At 46.1% G+C, this 18,550-nt stretch overlaps 1 protein-coding gene across 1 annotated transcript in view; it reads left to right on the forward strand.

Annotated features, from left to right (window-relative positions):
* The window catches only part of DOCK1 (dedicator of cytokinesis 1), a 478,132-nt gene that overhangs the window by 346,688 nt on the left and 112,894 nt on the right, over positions 1-18,550 (forward strand). The window contains exon 30 of the mRNA XM_077258384.1: positions 10,323-10,401. Coding sequence (XP_077114499.1) covers positions 10,323-10,401 — 79 coding nt within the window. The remainder of the gene's footprint in view (positions 1-10,322; positions 10,402-18,550) is intronic.

Below are 18,550 nucleotides of genomic sequence, written 5' to 3' on the forward strand. Positions count from 1 at the left end.
AAATGGTGAAATATTGCAATCCAGCCATGGCCGATGCTGCAATAGCATCTGCCATGGCTGGAAATCATGTACTGGCCCCCCCCCACCGCCCCCGATCTCCTCCCCAGTCGTCCGTTCTGTCAGGTACCCCCCTCCGTCCCCCTGTTCGCTCCCCCGTGCTCCTGTCCGCTCCCCCGTGCTCCTGTCCGCTCCCCCCGTCCTCCGATTCCCCCCCCTGTGCTCCGATCCACCCCCCCACCACCCCCTCATACTTACCGATCCTCCCGGTGTCCGGCCGTCTCCTCGCTGGGCGCCGCCATCTTGGAAAATGGCGGGCGCATGCTCAGTACGCCCGCCGAATCTGCAGGCTGGCAGATTCGTTACAGGTACATTTTGATCGCTGTGGTAGGTTCTACCACAGCGATCAAAATAAAAAAATAATAAATAAACCCCCCCCTTTATCACCCCCATAGGTAGGGACAATAATAAAATAAAGAAAATATTTTTTTTTCTTTTACCACTAGGGTTAGGGTTAGAACTAGGGGTAGGGTTAGGGGTAGGGTTAGGGTTACGGGTAGGGTTAGGGGTAGGGTTATGGCATGTGCACACAGAGCGGATCGGCCGCGGATCCGCCGCGGATCGGCCGCGGATCCGCAGCGGATTGGCCGCGGATCGCAGCGGATCCGCAGCGGATCGGCCGCGGATCCGCAGCGGATCGGCCGCGGATCCGCAGCGGATCGGCAGCGGATCCGCAGCGGATCGGCAGCGGATCCGCAGCGGATTGGCCGCGGATCTGCAGCGGATTGGCCGCGGATCCGCAGCGGATCCGCAGCGGATTGGCCGCGGATCTTCAGCGGATTGGCCGCGGATCCGCAGCGGATTGGCCGCTGCGAATTCAAAGCAGTTTTCCATCAGGTTTACAGTACCATGTACACCTAAGGAAAACCAAATCTGCTGTGCCCATGGTGCGGAAAATTCCGTGCAGAAACGCTGCATTGTATTTTCCGCAGCATGTCAATTCTTTGTGCGGATTCCGCAGCGGTTTACACCTGTTCCTCAATAGGAATCCGCAGGTGAAATCCGCACAAAAAAACACTGGAAATCTGCTGTAAATCCGCAGGCAAAACGCAGTGCCTTTTACCTGCAGATTTTTCAAAAATCGTGCGGAAAAATCTCACACGAATCCGCAACGTGGGCACATACCCTTAGGGTTAGGGTTGGAATTAGGGCTAGGGTTGGAAATAGGGTTAAGAATAGGCTTGTGGTTAGGGTTACGGATAGGGTTAGGGGTGTGTTGGGGTTACAGTTGTGGTTAGGGTTGGGATTAGGGTTACGGTTGGGATTAGGGTTAGGATTAGGGTTGGAATTAGGGTTACGGTTGTGTTGCGGTTAGGGTTGTGGTTAGGGGTGTGTTGGGGTTAGGGTTGTGATTAGGTTTATGGCTACAGTTGGGATTAGGATTAGGGGTGTGTTGGGGTTAGTGTTGAAGTTAGAATTGAGGGGTTTCCACTGTTTTAGGCACATCAGGGGTCTCCAAACGCAACATGGCGCCACCATTGATTCCAGCCAATCTTGCGTTCAAAAAGTCAAATGGTGCTCCCGCCCTTCCAAGCCCCGACGTGCGCCCAAACAGTGGTTTACCCCCACATTTGGGGTACCAGCGTACTCAGGACAAACTGGGCAACAACTGTTGGGGTCCAATTTCTCCTGTTACCCTTGCAAAAATAAAAAATTACTTGCTAAAACATAATTTTTGAGGAAAGAACAATTATTTTTTATTTTCACGGCTCTGCGTTATAAACTTCTGTGAAGCACTTGGGGGTTGAAAGTGCTCACCACACATCTAGATAAGTTCCTTCGGGGGTCTAGTTTCCAAAATGGGGTCACTTGTGGGGTGTTTCTACTGTTTAGGCACATCAGGGGCTCTGCAAATGCAATGTGACGCCCGCAGACCATTCCATCAAAGTCTGCATTTCAAATGTCACTACTTCCCTTCCGAGCCCTGACGTGTGCCCAAACAGTGGTTTACCCCCACATATGGGGTATCAGCGTACTCACAACAAACTGGGCAACAAATATTGGGGTCCAAATTCTCCTGTTACCCTTGTGAAAATAAAAAATTGCTTGCTAAAACATCTTTTTTGAGGAAAGAAAAATGATTTTTTATTTTCACGGCTCTGCGTTTCTAAACTTCTGTGAAGCACTTGGGGGTTGAACGTGCTCACCACACATCTAGATAAGTTCCTTGGGGGGTCTAGTTTCCAAAATGGGGTCACTTGTGGGGGGTTTCTACTGTTTAGGCATATCAGGGGCTCTGCAAACGTAACATGATGCCCGCAGACCATTCCATCAAAGTCTGCATTCCAAAACGTCACTACTTCCCTTCCGAGCCCCGACGTGTGCCAAAACAGTGGTTTACCCCCACATATGGGGTATCAGCGTACTCAGGAGAAACTGGACAACAACTTTTGGGGTCCAATTTCTCCTGTTACTCTTGCAAAAATAAAAAATTCTGGGCTAAAAAAATATTTTTGAGGAAAGGAAACACATTTATTATTTTCACGGCTCTGCGTTATAAACTTCTGTGAAGCACTTGGGGGTTCAAAGTGCTCACCACACATCTAGATAAGTTCCCTTGGGGGTCTAGTTTCCAAAATGGAGTCACTTGTGGGGAGTTCCTACTGTTTAGGCACATCAGGGGCTCTGCAAACGCAACCTGACGCCCGCAGAGCATTCCATCAAAGTCTGCATTTCAAAACGTCACTACTTCCCTTCCGAACCCCGACGTGTGCCAAAACAGTGGTTTACCCCCACATATGGGGTATCATCGTACTCAGGAGAAACTGGAAAACAACTTTTGGGGTCCAATTTCTCCTGTTACCCTTGGGAAAATAAAAAATTGTGGGCTAAAAAATCATTTTTGAGAAAAGAAAAATTATTTTTTATTTTCATGGCTCTGCGTTATAAACTTCTGTGAAGCACTTGGGGGTTCAAAGTGCTCACCACACATCTAGATTAGTTCCTTGGGAGGTCTAGTTTCCAAAATGGGGCCGCTTGTGCGGGAGCTCCAATGTTTAGGCACACAGGGGCTCTCCAAACGCGACATGGTGTCCGCTAACGATTGGAGCTAATTTTCCATTCAAAAAGTCAAATGGCACGCCTTCCCTTCCGAGCCTTACCATGTGCCCAAACAGTGGTTTACCCCCACATGTGAGGTATTGGTGTACTCAGGAGAAATTGCCCAACAAAATTTAGGATCCATTTTATCCTGTTGCCCATGTGAAAATGAAAAAATTGAGGCTAAAATAATTTTTTCGAGAAAAAAAAGTACTTTTTCATTTTTACGGATCAATTTGTGAAGCACCTGGGAGTTTAAAGTGCTCACTATGCTTCTAGATAAGTTCCTTGGGGGGTCTAGTTTCCAAAATGGGGTCACTTGTGGGGGAGCTCCAATGTTTAGGCACACGGGGGCTCTCCAAACGCGACATGGTGTCCGCTAAAGATTGGAGCCAATTTTTCATTGAAAAAGTCAAATGGCGCTCCTTCCCTTCCGAGCCCTGCCGTGCGCCCAAACAGTGGTTTACCCCCACATATGAGGTATCAGCGTACTCTGGACAAATTGGACAACAACGTCCGTGGTCCAGTTTCTCCTTTTACCCTTGGGAAAATAAAAAAATTTTCGCTAAAATATCATTTTTGTGACTAAAAAGTTAAATGTTCATTTTTTACTTCCATGTTGCTTCTGCTGCTGTGAAACACCTGAAGGGTTAATAAACTTCTTGAATGTGGTTTTGAGCACCTTGAGGGGTGCAGTTTTTAGAATGGTGTCACTTTTGGGTATTTTCAGCCATATAGAACCCTCAAACTGACTTCAAATGTGAAGTGATCCCTAAAAAAAATGGTTTTGTAAATTTTGTTGTAAAAATGAGAAATCACTGGTCAAATTTTAACCCTTATAACTTCCTAGCAAAAAAAAAATTTGTTTCCAAAATTGTGCTGATGTAAAGTAGACATGTGGGAAATGTTATTTATTAACTATTTTGTGTCACATAACTCTCTGGTTTAACAGAATAAAAATTCAAAATGTGAAAATTGCGAAATTTTCAAAATTTTTGCCAAATTTCCGTTTTTTTCACAAATAAACTCAGAAATTATCGACCTAAATTTACCACTATCATGAAGCCCAATATGTCACGAAAAAACAATCTCAGAATCGCTAGGATCCGTTGAAGCGTTCCTGAGTTATTACCTCATAAAGGGACACTGGTCAGAATTGCAAAAAACGGCAAGGTCATGAAGGGGTTAAGAGGGCTGTTGTTTAGAGACATTAGTAGATGTAAGCGGAAGTCGAGAGAGGTAGAGAAGGCAGCGATTGATGGGTTGAGGGCAGCGGAGGATGAGATGGTGACACTGGGTACTCAGGAAGCTGGGAAGAGATTAAAGGCAGCTCAAAGTCATCTGGAAGAAATTTTGCTCGGTAAAGCTGAAAGGAAGCGGGAATTCATGAAGCTGGCTTATTATCAGGAGGGTGAAACTGGAGGTCATATGCTGTCGCTGGTGGCTTCTGCACAGAGAAGTACTTCGTTTGTCCATTCTCTGGTTTCCGGAAGTGGTACGAGTGTCTCTGAGACTCCAGAGATTTTGGAGGTTTTTGCGGATTTTTACGAGGACCCATATTCCTCTCGGGTGGATGGGACGGTGGGAGACACAGTGGCATTCCTTGAGGGACTGGAGCTCTCGAGGTTGAGTGATGCAGATAGAGAGGGCTTGGAGGCTCCTATCACGGAGGAGGAACTGGGTCGGGCATTACAGTCTATGGCTAATGGGAAGGCGCCTGGAGTAGATGGGTTTCCTGCTGAGATCTATAAACATATGGGGGAGGTGCTAATTCCCAGATTAAAGGCGGTCCTAGAGGAGGCTAAGACTAGGGAGTGTCTGCCTGCATCCATGAGAGAGGTCATAATAGCGGTGATTCCTAAGGAGGGGAAAGACTTTGGCCGATATGACTCAGGTTGCCCCATCTCCTTGCTCACTATAGATGTCAAGATTCTGGCCAAGGTGTTGGCGATGAGGTTGACGAGTGTAATCTCCGGCCTGGTGCACCCAGACCAATCTGGCTTTATGCCTGATAGATCCACAGCGGTCAACCTACGGAGGCTATTTATGAATCTGCAGCTTAGGTCTGATAACTGTGGCCAGAGAGTTATTGCATCTTTAGACGCCCATAAGGCGTTGACAGTGTGGAATGGGGATATCTCTGGCAGGTGTTGCAACATATGGGCTTTGGCTCGCGGTTTGTGTCCTGGATTCGGCTGCTGTATTCGCAGCCGAAGGCCAGAGTCCAGGTGAATGGGGAGTTATCACGGACAATACAATTAGCTAGAGAGACAAGGCAGGGGTGTCCGCGCTCTCCTCTTTTGTTTGCTCTGGCCATGGAGCCATTGGCTGCTAAACTTCGACAGTCTGACGAGGTGTCTGGGTTTAAATATGGGATGATTGAAGAGAGGGTGGCGTTGTATGCGACGATATTCTACTGTTTCTAGCTGACCCGGTTGCTTCCTTGGGGGGGGCTATTGGGATTATTGAAAGATTTGGCTCACTGTCAGGACTGATGATAAACTGGAGTAAGTCTATTTTGTTTAAAGTGGATGATGTAGGGGAGGAGGGGAGTGAGCTGCTGGAGGATGGGCGACTGAAGGTGGTAAGTCAATTTAAATATCTTGGGATATGGGTATCTATGCCGGTTACGGATTACATACATAGGAATCTGACTCCGATCTTAGGTGTTCTTAAGGCAAAAGTGGATGCTTGGGTTAAGCTGCATTTATCTGTGGTGGGCAGGGTGAATCTTAGCAAAATGATTTTGATGCCGAAGATTCTGTATGTTCTTCATAATGCGCCAGTTTGGATACCGCGAGGGAAATTTCAGCAGATTAACTCCCTGTTCAGGAATTTGGTATGGGGGAGACCACATCCACTTTTTAGACTGGAGACACTTCAGCGACCCAAGGAAGATGGGGGCTTGGCATTGCCTAACCCTGAGGTATATTTTCTTGCAGCCCAGAGTCAGCACTTAAAGGGCTGGGCACATGAAGGGTCGTCCGGGGCGGTACAGCAATTAATGGAAAAGGTGACAAAAAGAAGGCCAGCGTACAATGTCTGGAGGATGGCTCCCTGGGGGCTTTGGGGAAATTGTATCCGACTATGTTATTGATATGTAAGCTGTGGTGTAGACTAAAACATATACGTGGGATTACGGGTCTGACCAGATTCTCCCCGCTATGGCATAATAATTTAAAGGAGTTTGTGGCAATGGGGGTACTACCAGAATGGCAGGCCAAGGGGATTCAATATGTCTATCAGGTAATTGAGCAGGGAGAGTTGAAATCCTTTTCCCAATTGCAGGTGGAATTTGATCTCGGGCCTGTGGGGGAATATCAATATTTGCGGATGAGACACGCATTTGGAGCTCAGAATAGGGACGGAGGCATCAGAATTCAAAGGGATATAGTGTTAGAGTATGTGTGTGGTGAAGGGACTACTGGGGGGGTTATTTCCACTCTTTATAAAGATTTGCTGCACACTTTCCTGTTTAGGTTTCCAATACTGGCGAGAGCTAAGTGGGAGAGGGATCTGGGCCCAATGGAGAATGAAACTTGGGAGTCGGTGCTGGAGTGGGTTCCACGACTGTCTCTGAGCGAACGGTATAGGCTGTCACAGCTTTATGTAATACACAGAGTTTACAAATCTCCGAAGGTGTTATATAAGGCAGGCTTGCGTGATGATTCTGAGTGCCCGAGGTATAAATCTACAGATGCAGATATATTTCATATGATGTGGACGTGTCCGAGACTGGCTGCTTTTTGGTTGGTAGTTTTGAGTCGTGTGGAAGGAGCATACAGATGCACGGTGCCAAGGGACCCGATGGTGTGCTTATTGGGGTGCATGGATGAGATTGGAGTGGATAACAAACTGAAGACAGCTATTGCCAGATTGCTGTATATGGCCCGGAAGGTAATAGCGCGAAATTGGATTAAGGACGAGCCGCCTTCAAGAAGAGAATTCCTCCAATATGTGAAGCAGGGCCTGAAACTGGAAAAGGGGTGTTATCAGAAAAGAGGGAAAATTGAAATGTTCGATAAGCTGTGGTCTACGTGGCTTGCCATGGGATAGGTTTGTTATAGAGACCGGGTGAGTCAAGACCCTGAATTGGTGAAAACATAACACGTGGCCTATGGTCCTAACTGAGGGGATAGTCATCCTATAGATTTGAGTGTGGAGCTATTAAACAAGGTAGGCTGTCTTATTGGGGGGGGGGGGGCGGGATAAGTTGGGATTGCGGGGTTCGTTTGGGGGGAAAACTTTGTACTGAAAACAAGAATGTAACATGTCAATTGTAATGTTATTCTTAATAAAAATTTAATTGAGTTAAAAAAAAAAAAAAGTTCTGTTATACTGTATACATTGGACTGTATGAGCCCCCCATGAGCCGACGCCTGGACACTGCCATAATAAAGTTCTGTTATACTCTATACATTGGACTGTACTAGACCCCATGAGCCGACGCCTGGACACTGCCGTAATAAAATTCTGTTATACTCTATACATTGGACTGTTCGAGCTCCCCATGAGCCGAAGCCTGGGTGCAGCCATAATAAAGTTCTGTTCTACTCTATACATTGGAGTGTATGAGCCCCCCATGAGCCGACGCCTGGAAACAGTCATAATATAGTTCTATTATACTGTATACATTGGACTGTATGAGCCCCCCATGAGCCGATGCTTGGACACGGACATAATAAAGTTTTCGTATACTGTATACATTGGACTGTATGAGCCCCCCATGAGCCGACGCCTGCATACGACCATGGCACAAGTCTGTCATCCCCGGTAATATGACTTGTTGCGGGTAGGCGAGTGATTCTTGTCAGGACGGACATTTCCCGGTACGATTTATTGACTGTCCTTGGATGTTTGTCACTGTACAGATTCACAATTGCCCTCGGGCCTGAGTAGCTTTGAAGGGTTTCAATACATTTCTTTCCAAGCACTTAAGCATCCGTCAGTGATCGTTAGTCTGTTGTGTCCATCAGTGCTTCGGGGATTAGGAGAGGTATCCGGAGCAGACCTGCGGGGCAGCTCGGCTGTGATTCTATCAGTACAATCCTCAGTAACGTAAGATCTTGTTAGTACGGCGGCGGACGGCATCAGTGCAGCCTATTATGCTCCCCGGCACAACATGATGTGACAGGCCAATATTCCCAGATACTGCGGGAGCCTCCTGATTAATGGCGCTAATTAGACTTTACTGAAATAATGAAGCTTGTTAAAATACAGATCAATACTTAGCAATCTGAATAGTAACTACAATTTCACATTTCGCTATTATGTGCGATGAGTCTGTCATCTGGAGGAGTTGAACGAAAAAAAGAGGTCCAAGGACGGTCGTAATTTCCCGGTAGATTTAAAGGGCTATTATAGATCAGCATATTCTTTGCGTAAAGAAATGTTGCATTAGTTTAAAGTATACACTATATAATTAAAGGTAGCTTTTTTTTTCTCTATAGAAAGCAATGAAGAAGTGCAAAAATGCTGCAAGAAAATGCAAACACATATAATCTGCACCAGAAAAAGAAACAAAAAAGCAGTAAAAACACAGCAAAACCTGCTTTTTGCGTGCAGCTTCTTTACTGCCGAGAGAACAGGTTTTGCCCACAGGAAAAATGCAGCAAAAAAAGCAAAGTGTGAACATAGCCTAACAGCGACTCTGCGACTAAGGGCTCATTTCCACATGCGAGTCACACGTCCGTATCTCGCATGTGGAAGCCAAGCTGTGGAGCCGGCACTCAGGAGCGGAGCTGTGCAGCTCCATGTGTTCCTATGCGGCCGCACGCTCCGCTCCTCAGTGCCGGCTCCACAGCTTGGTTTCCACATGCGAGACACGGACGTGTGCCTCGCATGTGGAAATGAGCTCTAAGAGGTAGACCACTCAACTAAATCGGGAGCTGCATGAAAGGGGTTTTCATGATTGAGCACCTGCAAACAAGACTAAGCGAGCCATACTCAATGCCAAGTGCCTGCTGGAAAGCATGTAAAGCATGTCATCTCTGGGCTGAAAACGTGTTTTTTTGGAACAGTTAATTATAGTTCATTGGGTTTGGCAGATTCCCAAATATCGCTTCCTACGGAAATGAATAGTGACTACTGAAAGGTTTGGGGGAAAATAGTTAATGGTATGGGGGGTCTCTGGGTTTACTCCTTATTTACAGTGAAGTCTACATAGAAAGACATTTTGCACAGTTGCTTCCAACTTTGTGAGAACAGTTTGGAGAAAACTGTTTCTTGTCCCAGCATGACTGTGCACAAAGCGATGTCCGTTAGGACACGGTAGGACGGGTTTGGAGGAATTTGAGTGACTTCATGAAGCCCCAATCTCAACCCCATTCAAAACTTTTTCTAGCATTTGACCCAGACCTTCCAATCCAAAACCAGTGCCCGATACACATTTTTTCTTTAACAGAAGTCCATTATACAGGAGAAATGGTTAGGTGTCCAAATAAATATGTCTTGGCCATGCAGCAGATACTTTTCGCTGCAATTCTTGATGGTTGATGTAGACACAATGTGGCCTTTACTGTAGTCCTTCGAAAGCTGAATGATTCTTGGGATTTGTTGAGTTTCAACATGGAAACTTTTTGTTTCCCAAAAAGCGTATGTATTTGCTTTCATCCTTTTAGTAAAAATGAATCCATACAAGGCTGAGCCAAGTCCAGGGTTAGCTGTCGACTAAATGAGAATTTGCCGATCTTGCCAAAATCTATTGATGACCTTAACTTCTCTTAAATTATGTCTGGGCTCCTCCATGATGGGCCAAAGGGGTAAATACCGCGGCTTTAGGTATTAACATCACTCTAAGGTTGTGCTCTTGAGATGAGACGTATTTAATACCATGCCACCTTTATACCGAAGCCACGCTTAATAGAAAATGTAATGACTCGCAGTCTTATATCTGCGATTTTTTGGTAATTAAGCCGGCTAATTGGCTCCTACCTTCACGATAGCAGTTATCTTTCCCATTATTTCATTCCTCGGACTGAAATAATTATCGCTATTGATTATATTCTTCACCTACTATTACCGTGGCCGGAGACAAGCGGCTATATACAGTGCTGATATCATTACAATGCATGAGCGGCCCCGCTGCTACGACTGGTGCAGAAAGCTAATGAAGGCGACTTGTGTGAAAGGGTGAATGGCTGTAGGGCCAACGTATAGGCCCTTTTGTATTTCGCTCCGCTATTTTCACTAACCATATCATTTTTTTTGTTCTTGTCTTGTCACAGAGTTTTCTTACGGGCTATTAATCAGTATGCAGACATGCTGAACAAAAAGTTTTTGGATCAAGCAAACTTTGAACTTCAGGTAAGAGACTACTTTTTTATCTTAGACTATTTTTATGATTATTATTTTATGATAAGCTAGTGTGATCAATGCTATAGCACCGAGACAGTGGCCTGAACTGGCAGAGACCTCAAAAAACAGGAAGAGAATGTGGGAAACCCTGGAGATACTATTATAAAGTGTAATTATAAAATGTTATACCTCTATATAAGGGACTTATTTAAAATGAGATCATTTACATTGAAATACTATTTTAATTACTCAGTAGCCACCTAAATGTACCATGGAGCAAGAGCGCTAGATAACATACCTATTTCTGTGTTGGGTGCCACCATTAAAGAAGTTGTGCCAGATCCCCAGAGAGCTAAGGGCCCCCTGTTGATGGATTGTATAGGGCCCTTCTCCTGTCTATGTCTATTGGTAGGGGTCCTTCCCAGATTTTGGGTAGAGGGTTTCTCTAGTGGCTGCAGGGTACATCGGGGCCCCTAGGGTCAGCCATCGTGGAGTGGGGGCGCCAATAAGCTTCCCCCCTAGGGTTCCCACCTCCGCAGCCAGGTAGCTGTGAGCTTAGGCGGTGCACCTAGGGCCTTCTAGTCTACCCCAACAGGTTTCAATAGGTTTTGAGCACTTTTTTTGTTTGTTATTTGGTCACCTTTGAGTGAGCTGCAGATGCATGGCCACCTCTCCATTCCCGGCAGCGTCAGATGGTGCTCTAGCAGTGGGATCAGTATATATATACCAAAAATGGCCAATATCTGAATCCCTCCCCCTTTAAGAGTTAAACCATACAAGTATCTGATAAATAGTGTATTAGTCTCGGTTGGATTTTGCCTTTTGCACATCATACTATGATCTCCGTTTGGTTATTCTAATTTGTACAGATCTGTCCAGAAATGAGAAGTTTCTGTTTCTTCTCGTCTTTACAAGTACAGTATGCCATACTTCAGGCTCTCCGCAGCCTCATAACTTTGCTTAATGCCTTATCAAATCAAACATATGTGGCGGTGGCATCGCACAGAAATGCTGAGAACACAGCTTGGGTACAACAAGGAGGCGTCTGGCAACCAGAAGATTTCCTACGAGCAGCAGCTTTTCCTTGCTCGCTCGGTAAAGAGGAGAACACATTGCACTTCGGGGAGCTGTTTAATAGTAAACACTGTTCCCTTCTTTTATGCTGATCTGAAAGAAAATAATCCAGTCAAGCCTAAAGATTCCGTATTATATCTGCCAGATTTGTGCATGGTATGGTAGCTCTTTACCTGCCAGAGGGGTTTTCCTAAAAGAAAAAGAAAAAAAGGCAATTGTAATTGAATGTTCATTACCGCGCACCTGTCATGTCGGACGCTGTTCAGACCAGGTCGTCCGACAGACAGCGGTAATTCCGCTTTTGACCACTATTTGCTCATTGGCGTCTGCTAGATTTTATCTAGCTGTTCCGGGGTTAATTTACCTAATCCTTGGATTGGAAGCTGGGCCATGCCCATTGCCTTTAAATAGTTCTCCGGATCTTTGGGCGTCGCCGATTATAGCTTCTGTCTTGTGCGTTGTTATCTCGGTCTGGTGAGGAGAGCTGGTGGTTGGAGATTCGTTGCTGGTGGTGTATTTTCCTTTGTCTTATTTACTCGTTCCTATATTTGTATTTATTTTGCCCTGCACATTTATAGTGTATTCCTGAGTGACTGCGGCGTGGTGTATATTTTCCTTTATCCTTGTCTGTGCTAACTGTGGGTATTGGGGAATAACATCTTCACTGGGTGGTGGGCGGAGGTTTCAGCGTAGGGCTGAGCTCAGGAGACAGGGTGAGGTTCGAGGCCTGGACATGCACACCTTCAGTGTAAACTCCAGGTAGAGGGTCAGTCAGGATTTCCCTAGTCTGAGGGAAACTGCAGGGGCCCGGGTCATTAGCTCTCGCTCACCTAGTCTCTCCCTGACATTATAATCGGCCCAACAACACAAAAAAAAAAAGGGGTTTCTTTTTTTTTTTGTGTGTTTTGTCATGGATCCCATGACTTCCATAACCCGCCAGTTGGAGGCGCTGTCCCTACAGGTCACGGAGTTAAGGGGGGCAGTGCAGCAACAGGGACTAGCAGTGTCTAGTGTGCAAGCTTGAGCGACAGGAAGAGTTGCTGAGCCTAAATTTCCTTTGCCTGAAAAATTTGCTGGGGAACGCAGTAAATTTGTTTCTTTTCGTGAAGCTTGCAAACTATATTTCCGTATGCGCCCGATATCTTCAGGTAATGAGGATCAGCGTGTGGGCCTGGTGTTGTCATTGTTGAGTGGGGATCCCCAAGCATGGGCGTTTTCTTTGCCATCTGATTCTACTGCATTTGACTCTGTGGAGAGTTTTTTTTCCTGTCTTAGGAAAATCTACGATGAACCTGACAAAATGGCTCTAGCAGAATCTAAGATAACGCTCTATTTGCCAGGGGGAGTGAGTTGCAGAGGATTACTGTTCTGAATTTCGTCGCTGGGCGATCGATACAAAGTGGAATGATCCAGCATTGCGGAGTCAGTTTATACATGGGATTTCTGGAAGGGTTAAAAAAGCCCTTCTGATGTACGAGACTCCTGCTTCTCTAGATTCCGCCATGAGTCTGGTTGTCCGCATTGATCGCCGTTTGCGTCAGGGGGAGCATGTGACACCACCTATGGGAGAGGGTTTAGGTTCACTTGAGGTTGCTGCAGGTGAGCCCACGGAGCCTATGCAAATCGCAGGGGTGTCACATGTGAAGTGTCCAGTCCCTGAGCTCAGGAAGCAGGGAGCCTGTTTTTACTGTGGGAAAACGGGTCATTTTATTAACATCTGTCCTCTGCTGCCTAAGAAAAATGCAACGGCGGAAAACTTCTAAGCTCAGAGGGTGTGGAGGAGACCAGTCTGAGCTTATGAATATCCTCCATGGTGGTTTCTCAGTGCATGCTCCCTGCTAAGGTTTTTGTTGCTGGCAGTGAGCTGCCAATTACTGTTTTTGTGGATAGTGGTTCAGCCACAAATCTCATTGATGAGGAGTTTGCGCGCACAGCAGGTTTTAGGATTGAAAAACTGTCTCATCCTATCCGCGTGGTCACCATCAATGCTGCTCCTCTCTCTCAGGGGGAGATTACTGAATTTGTGGCTGAGGTGAAACTCCACATTGGAGTTCTACATTCCGAGCGGGTTACATGTAAGGTGCTCAGGAATCTTCCTGCTCAGGTGGTTTTGGGTTTTCCTTGGTTGTCTATGCACAACCCGGTAATTGACTGGAAAACTCAGGACATAATTCGGTGGAGCGAGTTCTGCCAGGAGAATTGCCTGGCCACATGTGTGTCCGCTGTGACTTCAAGCGTTCCGGAGTCACTTCAGGATTTTGTGGATGTGTTCTCTGAGAAGGGTTGTTCAGAGTTGCCGCCACATCGTCCTTATGACTGTTCTATCAGGTTTAAACCAGGGGCCAAATTGCCTAAAGCAAGGATGTTTAACATCTCCGGTCCGGAGAGACAAGCGTTAACGGATTACATTGCTGAAAGCTTGAGCAAAGGGCACATCAGGCCGTCATCCTCGCCGGTGGCAGCAGGGTTCTTCTTCGTGAAGAAGAAAGATGGCGGATTACGCCTGTGTTTGGATTTCTGGGAGTTGAACCAGATTACGGTTCATGATCCATACCCTATGCCTCTGATACCAGATTTGTTCAACCAGGTGGCAGGTGCTAAGTGGTTTACCAAGCTTGACCTCGGGGGGCGTACAACCTCATAAGAGTCCGTCAAGGTGATGAGTGCAAGACGGCTTTTAATACCCCTGAGGGTCATTTTGAAAATTTGGTGATGCCGTTTGGGTTGACTAACGCACCTGCAGTGTTCCAACATTTCATCAATGATGTGTTCTCGCATGTTTTGGGGAAATTCGTTATCGTGTACCTAGATGACATTCTCATATATTCTCATTTAGATCATGTCAGGCAGGTGTTAAAGCTTCTCAGAGAGAATAAGCTCTATGCTAAACTTGAAAAATGTGTATTTTCTGTTTAAGAGTTGCCTTTCTTGGGTTATATTGTGTCTGCTTCTGGTTTTAAAATGGACGCCGCTAAGGTGCAGGCGGTGCTGCATTGGGAACGTCCTGATAACCTGAAAGCACTTCAGCGGTTCCTTGGGTTTTCTAACTACTATAGGAAATTTATTAAGGATTTTTCCATCATTGCTAAACCGCTAACTGACATGACTAAAAAGGGTACCAATTTCTTCGTTTGGCCTGAGGCTGCTGTGCGCGTATTTGAATTTCTTAAGAACAGTTTTGTTTCAGCCCCCATTCTTGTGCAGCCAGACGTTTCAAAACCTCTTGTTGTGGAAGTCGATGCGTCTGAGGTAGGTGTGGGGGCAGGACTATCTCAAGGCTCATCTTTGAGTGGTTTACGTCCGTGCGCCTATTTCTCCAAGAAACTGTCGTCCGCCGAACGTAACTACGATATCGGCAACAGGGAGTTGTTGGCAATTAAGTTGGCCTTTGAGGAATGGCGACACTTCTTGGAGGGGTCGGTACATCAGGTAACTGTTATTACCGATCATAAGAATCTGCTGTATTTGGAGTCTGCCAAGCATCTGTCCCCCAGGCAGGCTCGCTGGCCATTGTTTTTCACGCGGTTCAATTTTGTGGTCACTTACAGACCAGGGTCTAAAAACACTAAGGCGGATACTCTGTCCAGGTGTTTTCCGGGGGGAGAACCCCGGGAAGATCCAGTACCCATCCTCCAAAAGGGTGTTGTGGTTTCAGCTCTCACTACCGAGGTTGAGGCTGAGATTGCCGAGGCTCAGGAGGAGGTACCATCTGAGCTTCCCTTCAACAAATCTTTTGTACCGCTTCATCTCCGCCTAAAGGTTTTGGCGGAGCATCATGATGCTGTCCTGGCTGGTCACCCAGGGGTTAGAGGTACCTTGGAGTTGGTGTCATGTCGGTTTTGGTGGCCCAAGATCCGACAGGACGTGGTCTCATACGTGTCAGCTTGTACCACGTGCGCTAGGGCTAAGACGCCTCGCTCCCGTCCTGTTGGCACACTACTTCCTCTTGAGGTACCTAGTAAGCCATGGACGGAAATCTCCATGGATTTCATCACTGATTTGCCCTCATCAGCTGGAAACATGGTCATCTTGGTGATTGTTGATCGGTTTTCTAAAATGTCGCACTTTGTGTCTTTGCCTGCGTTGCCTAACGCTAAGACTCTGGCCCAAGTATTTGTGCAGGAGGTGGTCAGACTTCATGGGGTTCCGTCTGACATCGTGTCTGCTAGGGGGTCTCAGTTTGTGGCAAAATTTTGGAGAGCGTTTTGCTCACGGCTGGGAATCAAGTTATCTCATTCTTCGGCGTTTCATCCTCAGTCAAATGGTCAGACTAAGCGTATGAACCAAAATTTGGAACAGTACTTACGCTGCTTTGTCTCTGATAACCAGGAGGAGTGGTCTACCTTTCTTCCTTTTGGCTGAGTTTGTCATCAATAATCACTGCCAGGAGTCGTCTGGGGAGTCTCCGTTTTTTTGTGTTTACGGGCTTCATCCTCAATTTTGTACCTTGAGTCAGAGGGGCTCTTCTGGCGTTCCAGAGGAGGACCAGTTAGGAACACAATTGTTATCAGTCTGGAGGAGAGTGAAACAGCGCCTGTTGAGTGTGGGTGCTAGGTACAAACGTGTGGCTGACAGTAGGCGTGTGCCAGGTCCGGACCTGAGTGTGGATGACTGGGTGTGGTTATCCACAAAAAACATAAGACTCAAAATACCATCCCTTAAATTGGGTCCACAGTTTATTGGTCCATTTAGGGTCACCGCTGTCATTAACCCAGTAGCGTACCGATTGGAGCTCCCTACGGTGTATAAGATACACAACGTGTTCCACAGGTCTCTACTAAAGAAGGTGGTGGGTTCTGTGGACGCGGCGCCTATGCCACCTCCAGTCTTGGTGGATGGTAATTTGGAGTTTGAAGTCTCCAAGGTGGTTGACTCTCGTGTAGTGCGTCGCACTTTACAGTACTTTGTACATTGGTGTGGTTATGGGCCTGAGGAGAGGTCCTGGGTACCAGCCTCGGACGTTCATGCTGACCGGCTGGTCAGGTTGTTTCACCGCCGTCATCCGGACAAGCCGGGTCCTATTAGCCGTGAGGGCCCTGGGGTCCCTCGTAGAAGGCAGGGTACTGTCATGTCGGACGCAGTTCAGACCAGGTCGTCCGACAGACAGCGGTAATTCCGCTTTTGACTACTATTTGCTCATTGGCGTCTGCTAGATTTTATCTAGCTGTTCCGGGGTTAATTTACCTAATCCTTGGATTGGAAGCTGGGCCATGCCCACTGCCTTTAAATAGTTCTCCTGATCTTTGGGCGTCGCCGATTATAGCTTCTGTCTTGTGCGTTATCTTGGTCTGGGGAGGAGAGCTGGTGGTTGGAGATTCGTTGCTGGTGGTGTATTTTCCTTTGTCTTATTTACTCGTTCCTATATTTGTATTTATTTTGCCCTGCACATTTATAGTGTATTCCTGAGTGACTGCGGCGTGGTGTATATTTTCCTTTATCCTTGTCTGTGCTAACTGTGGGTATTGGGGAATAACATCTTCACTGGGTGGTGGGCGGAGGTTTCAGCGTAGGGCATGAGCTCAGGAGACAGGGTGAGGTTCGAGGCCTGGACATGCACACCTTCAGTGTAAACTCCAGGTAGAGGGTCAGTCAGGATTTCCCTAGTCTGAGGGAAACTGCAGGGGCCCGGGTTATTAGCTCTCGCTCACCTAGTCTCTCCCTGACAGCACCATGGCTCCTCAATATGTATAAGTGACTCCAAGAATGCTATAGAGAGTTTTAATGTGATCATTTACATGGCCCTGCCCAATCTGGATGTAAGAATATGCCTAATCGCTTGTATATATAAAAATACTGCACTGCCTCTGAAGATAATACAATATACGCCTTATCATTAAATTATATGTTTTTATAGAGGAAAGATTGGGTCATGACAACACTTTTTTGGTAAAGCTCAGGGAAAGCTATTGATCAATTCTCCTATGGGCATGCTGGTCACAGAAAGTTGAATAAAGTGATTCCTTGATATCTGCAATCTGGTGTTTTATTCCAGAGAGAGGCACATTTTTCCCAATATGTAAATGAGCTTTTAAGACCTCTGGGCGGGACAAAGATCTCCTTGAGAATCTTCATGCAGAGCTTGTTTTAAATGAAAGGGATTGTTACCATTGTGAGGAATGTAAATGATTACCGTAGCAGTCTCCTCTCCTGATCTCACCTGAGTGCTGTGTGTGATTACAACTATCCCAGTACAGCAGAGCTGATCTTTGTCTCATTACAAACAGATCTGTAGCTGCAGCTCTCCTCTGACAGTTTTGTCATCTCGGCTTTACTCCTCTCCCTCCACGCTCAATGCCATGAGATGAAAGCTGAAGAAGTGCTAGTTGTAATCAGGCACAGTTGTACAGCTGGGCTGACGGCAATATCAGAGGAGAGCTACAATTGCAGATGTTTGTCACAAGACAAAGTTAATTTCTGCTGTTCTGTGTTAGTTGTAATAAAACACAGCACTGCAATGAAATCAGGAGGTTAGACTGTCAGTCATTACATGTCTCACACTGGTAACGCCTCATTTCATATAAAATGAGCTCGGGAGGGAGATTCTCTGGGAGATCTATGTCCGGCCCATAGATCTTAACAGCCCATTTACATATGGAATACTCTGGAACAAGACTGAATCACAGATATCTATGTATTTTATTCAACTTTCTCTGACCTGCATGCCCATAGGAGGGTTGATTCTACTGACAAGTTCCCACAAACAGCCACATATTTTTGTTCCTCTGAATGTGATGGCTATTAAAATCAAATATGGCCCATGTAATCTTATGTATATAATATTGATATAATATTGTATGTAATGAACAATAACTTAAAATACAATTTCAAACAATCCTATAAGCTGGAATTGGTCTAAATTTTTAAATACATAACAATTACTAACAGTGGGACAAAAAAAATTGACGCAGGAGTTAAAAAGGACCTGTTCCCTCTCCTGACAAGTGTAAGCATTTCTTGTTCCTTCTAATATAACAATTCTGTATAATTTTGCCTTGATCCGTCCCTCTGTTATTCCTCCTGGAAATATATGACATCAGGGTGTTTTCAGTTGGAGGCGTGTCCCTGACATGTGACACCACACTTA

This window comes from Ranitomeya variabilis, chromosome 4 (assembly GCF_051348905.1).
Source record: "Ranitomeya variabilis isolate aRanVar5 chromosome 4, aRanVar5.hap1, whole genome shotgun sequence".
Taxonomy (NCBI): Eukaryota; Metazoa; Chordata; class Amphibia; order Anura; family Dendrobatidae; genus Ranitomeya; species Ranitomeya variabilis.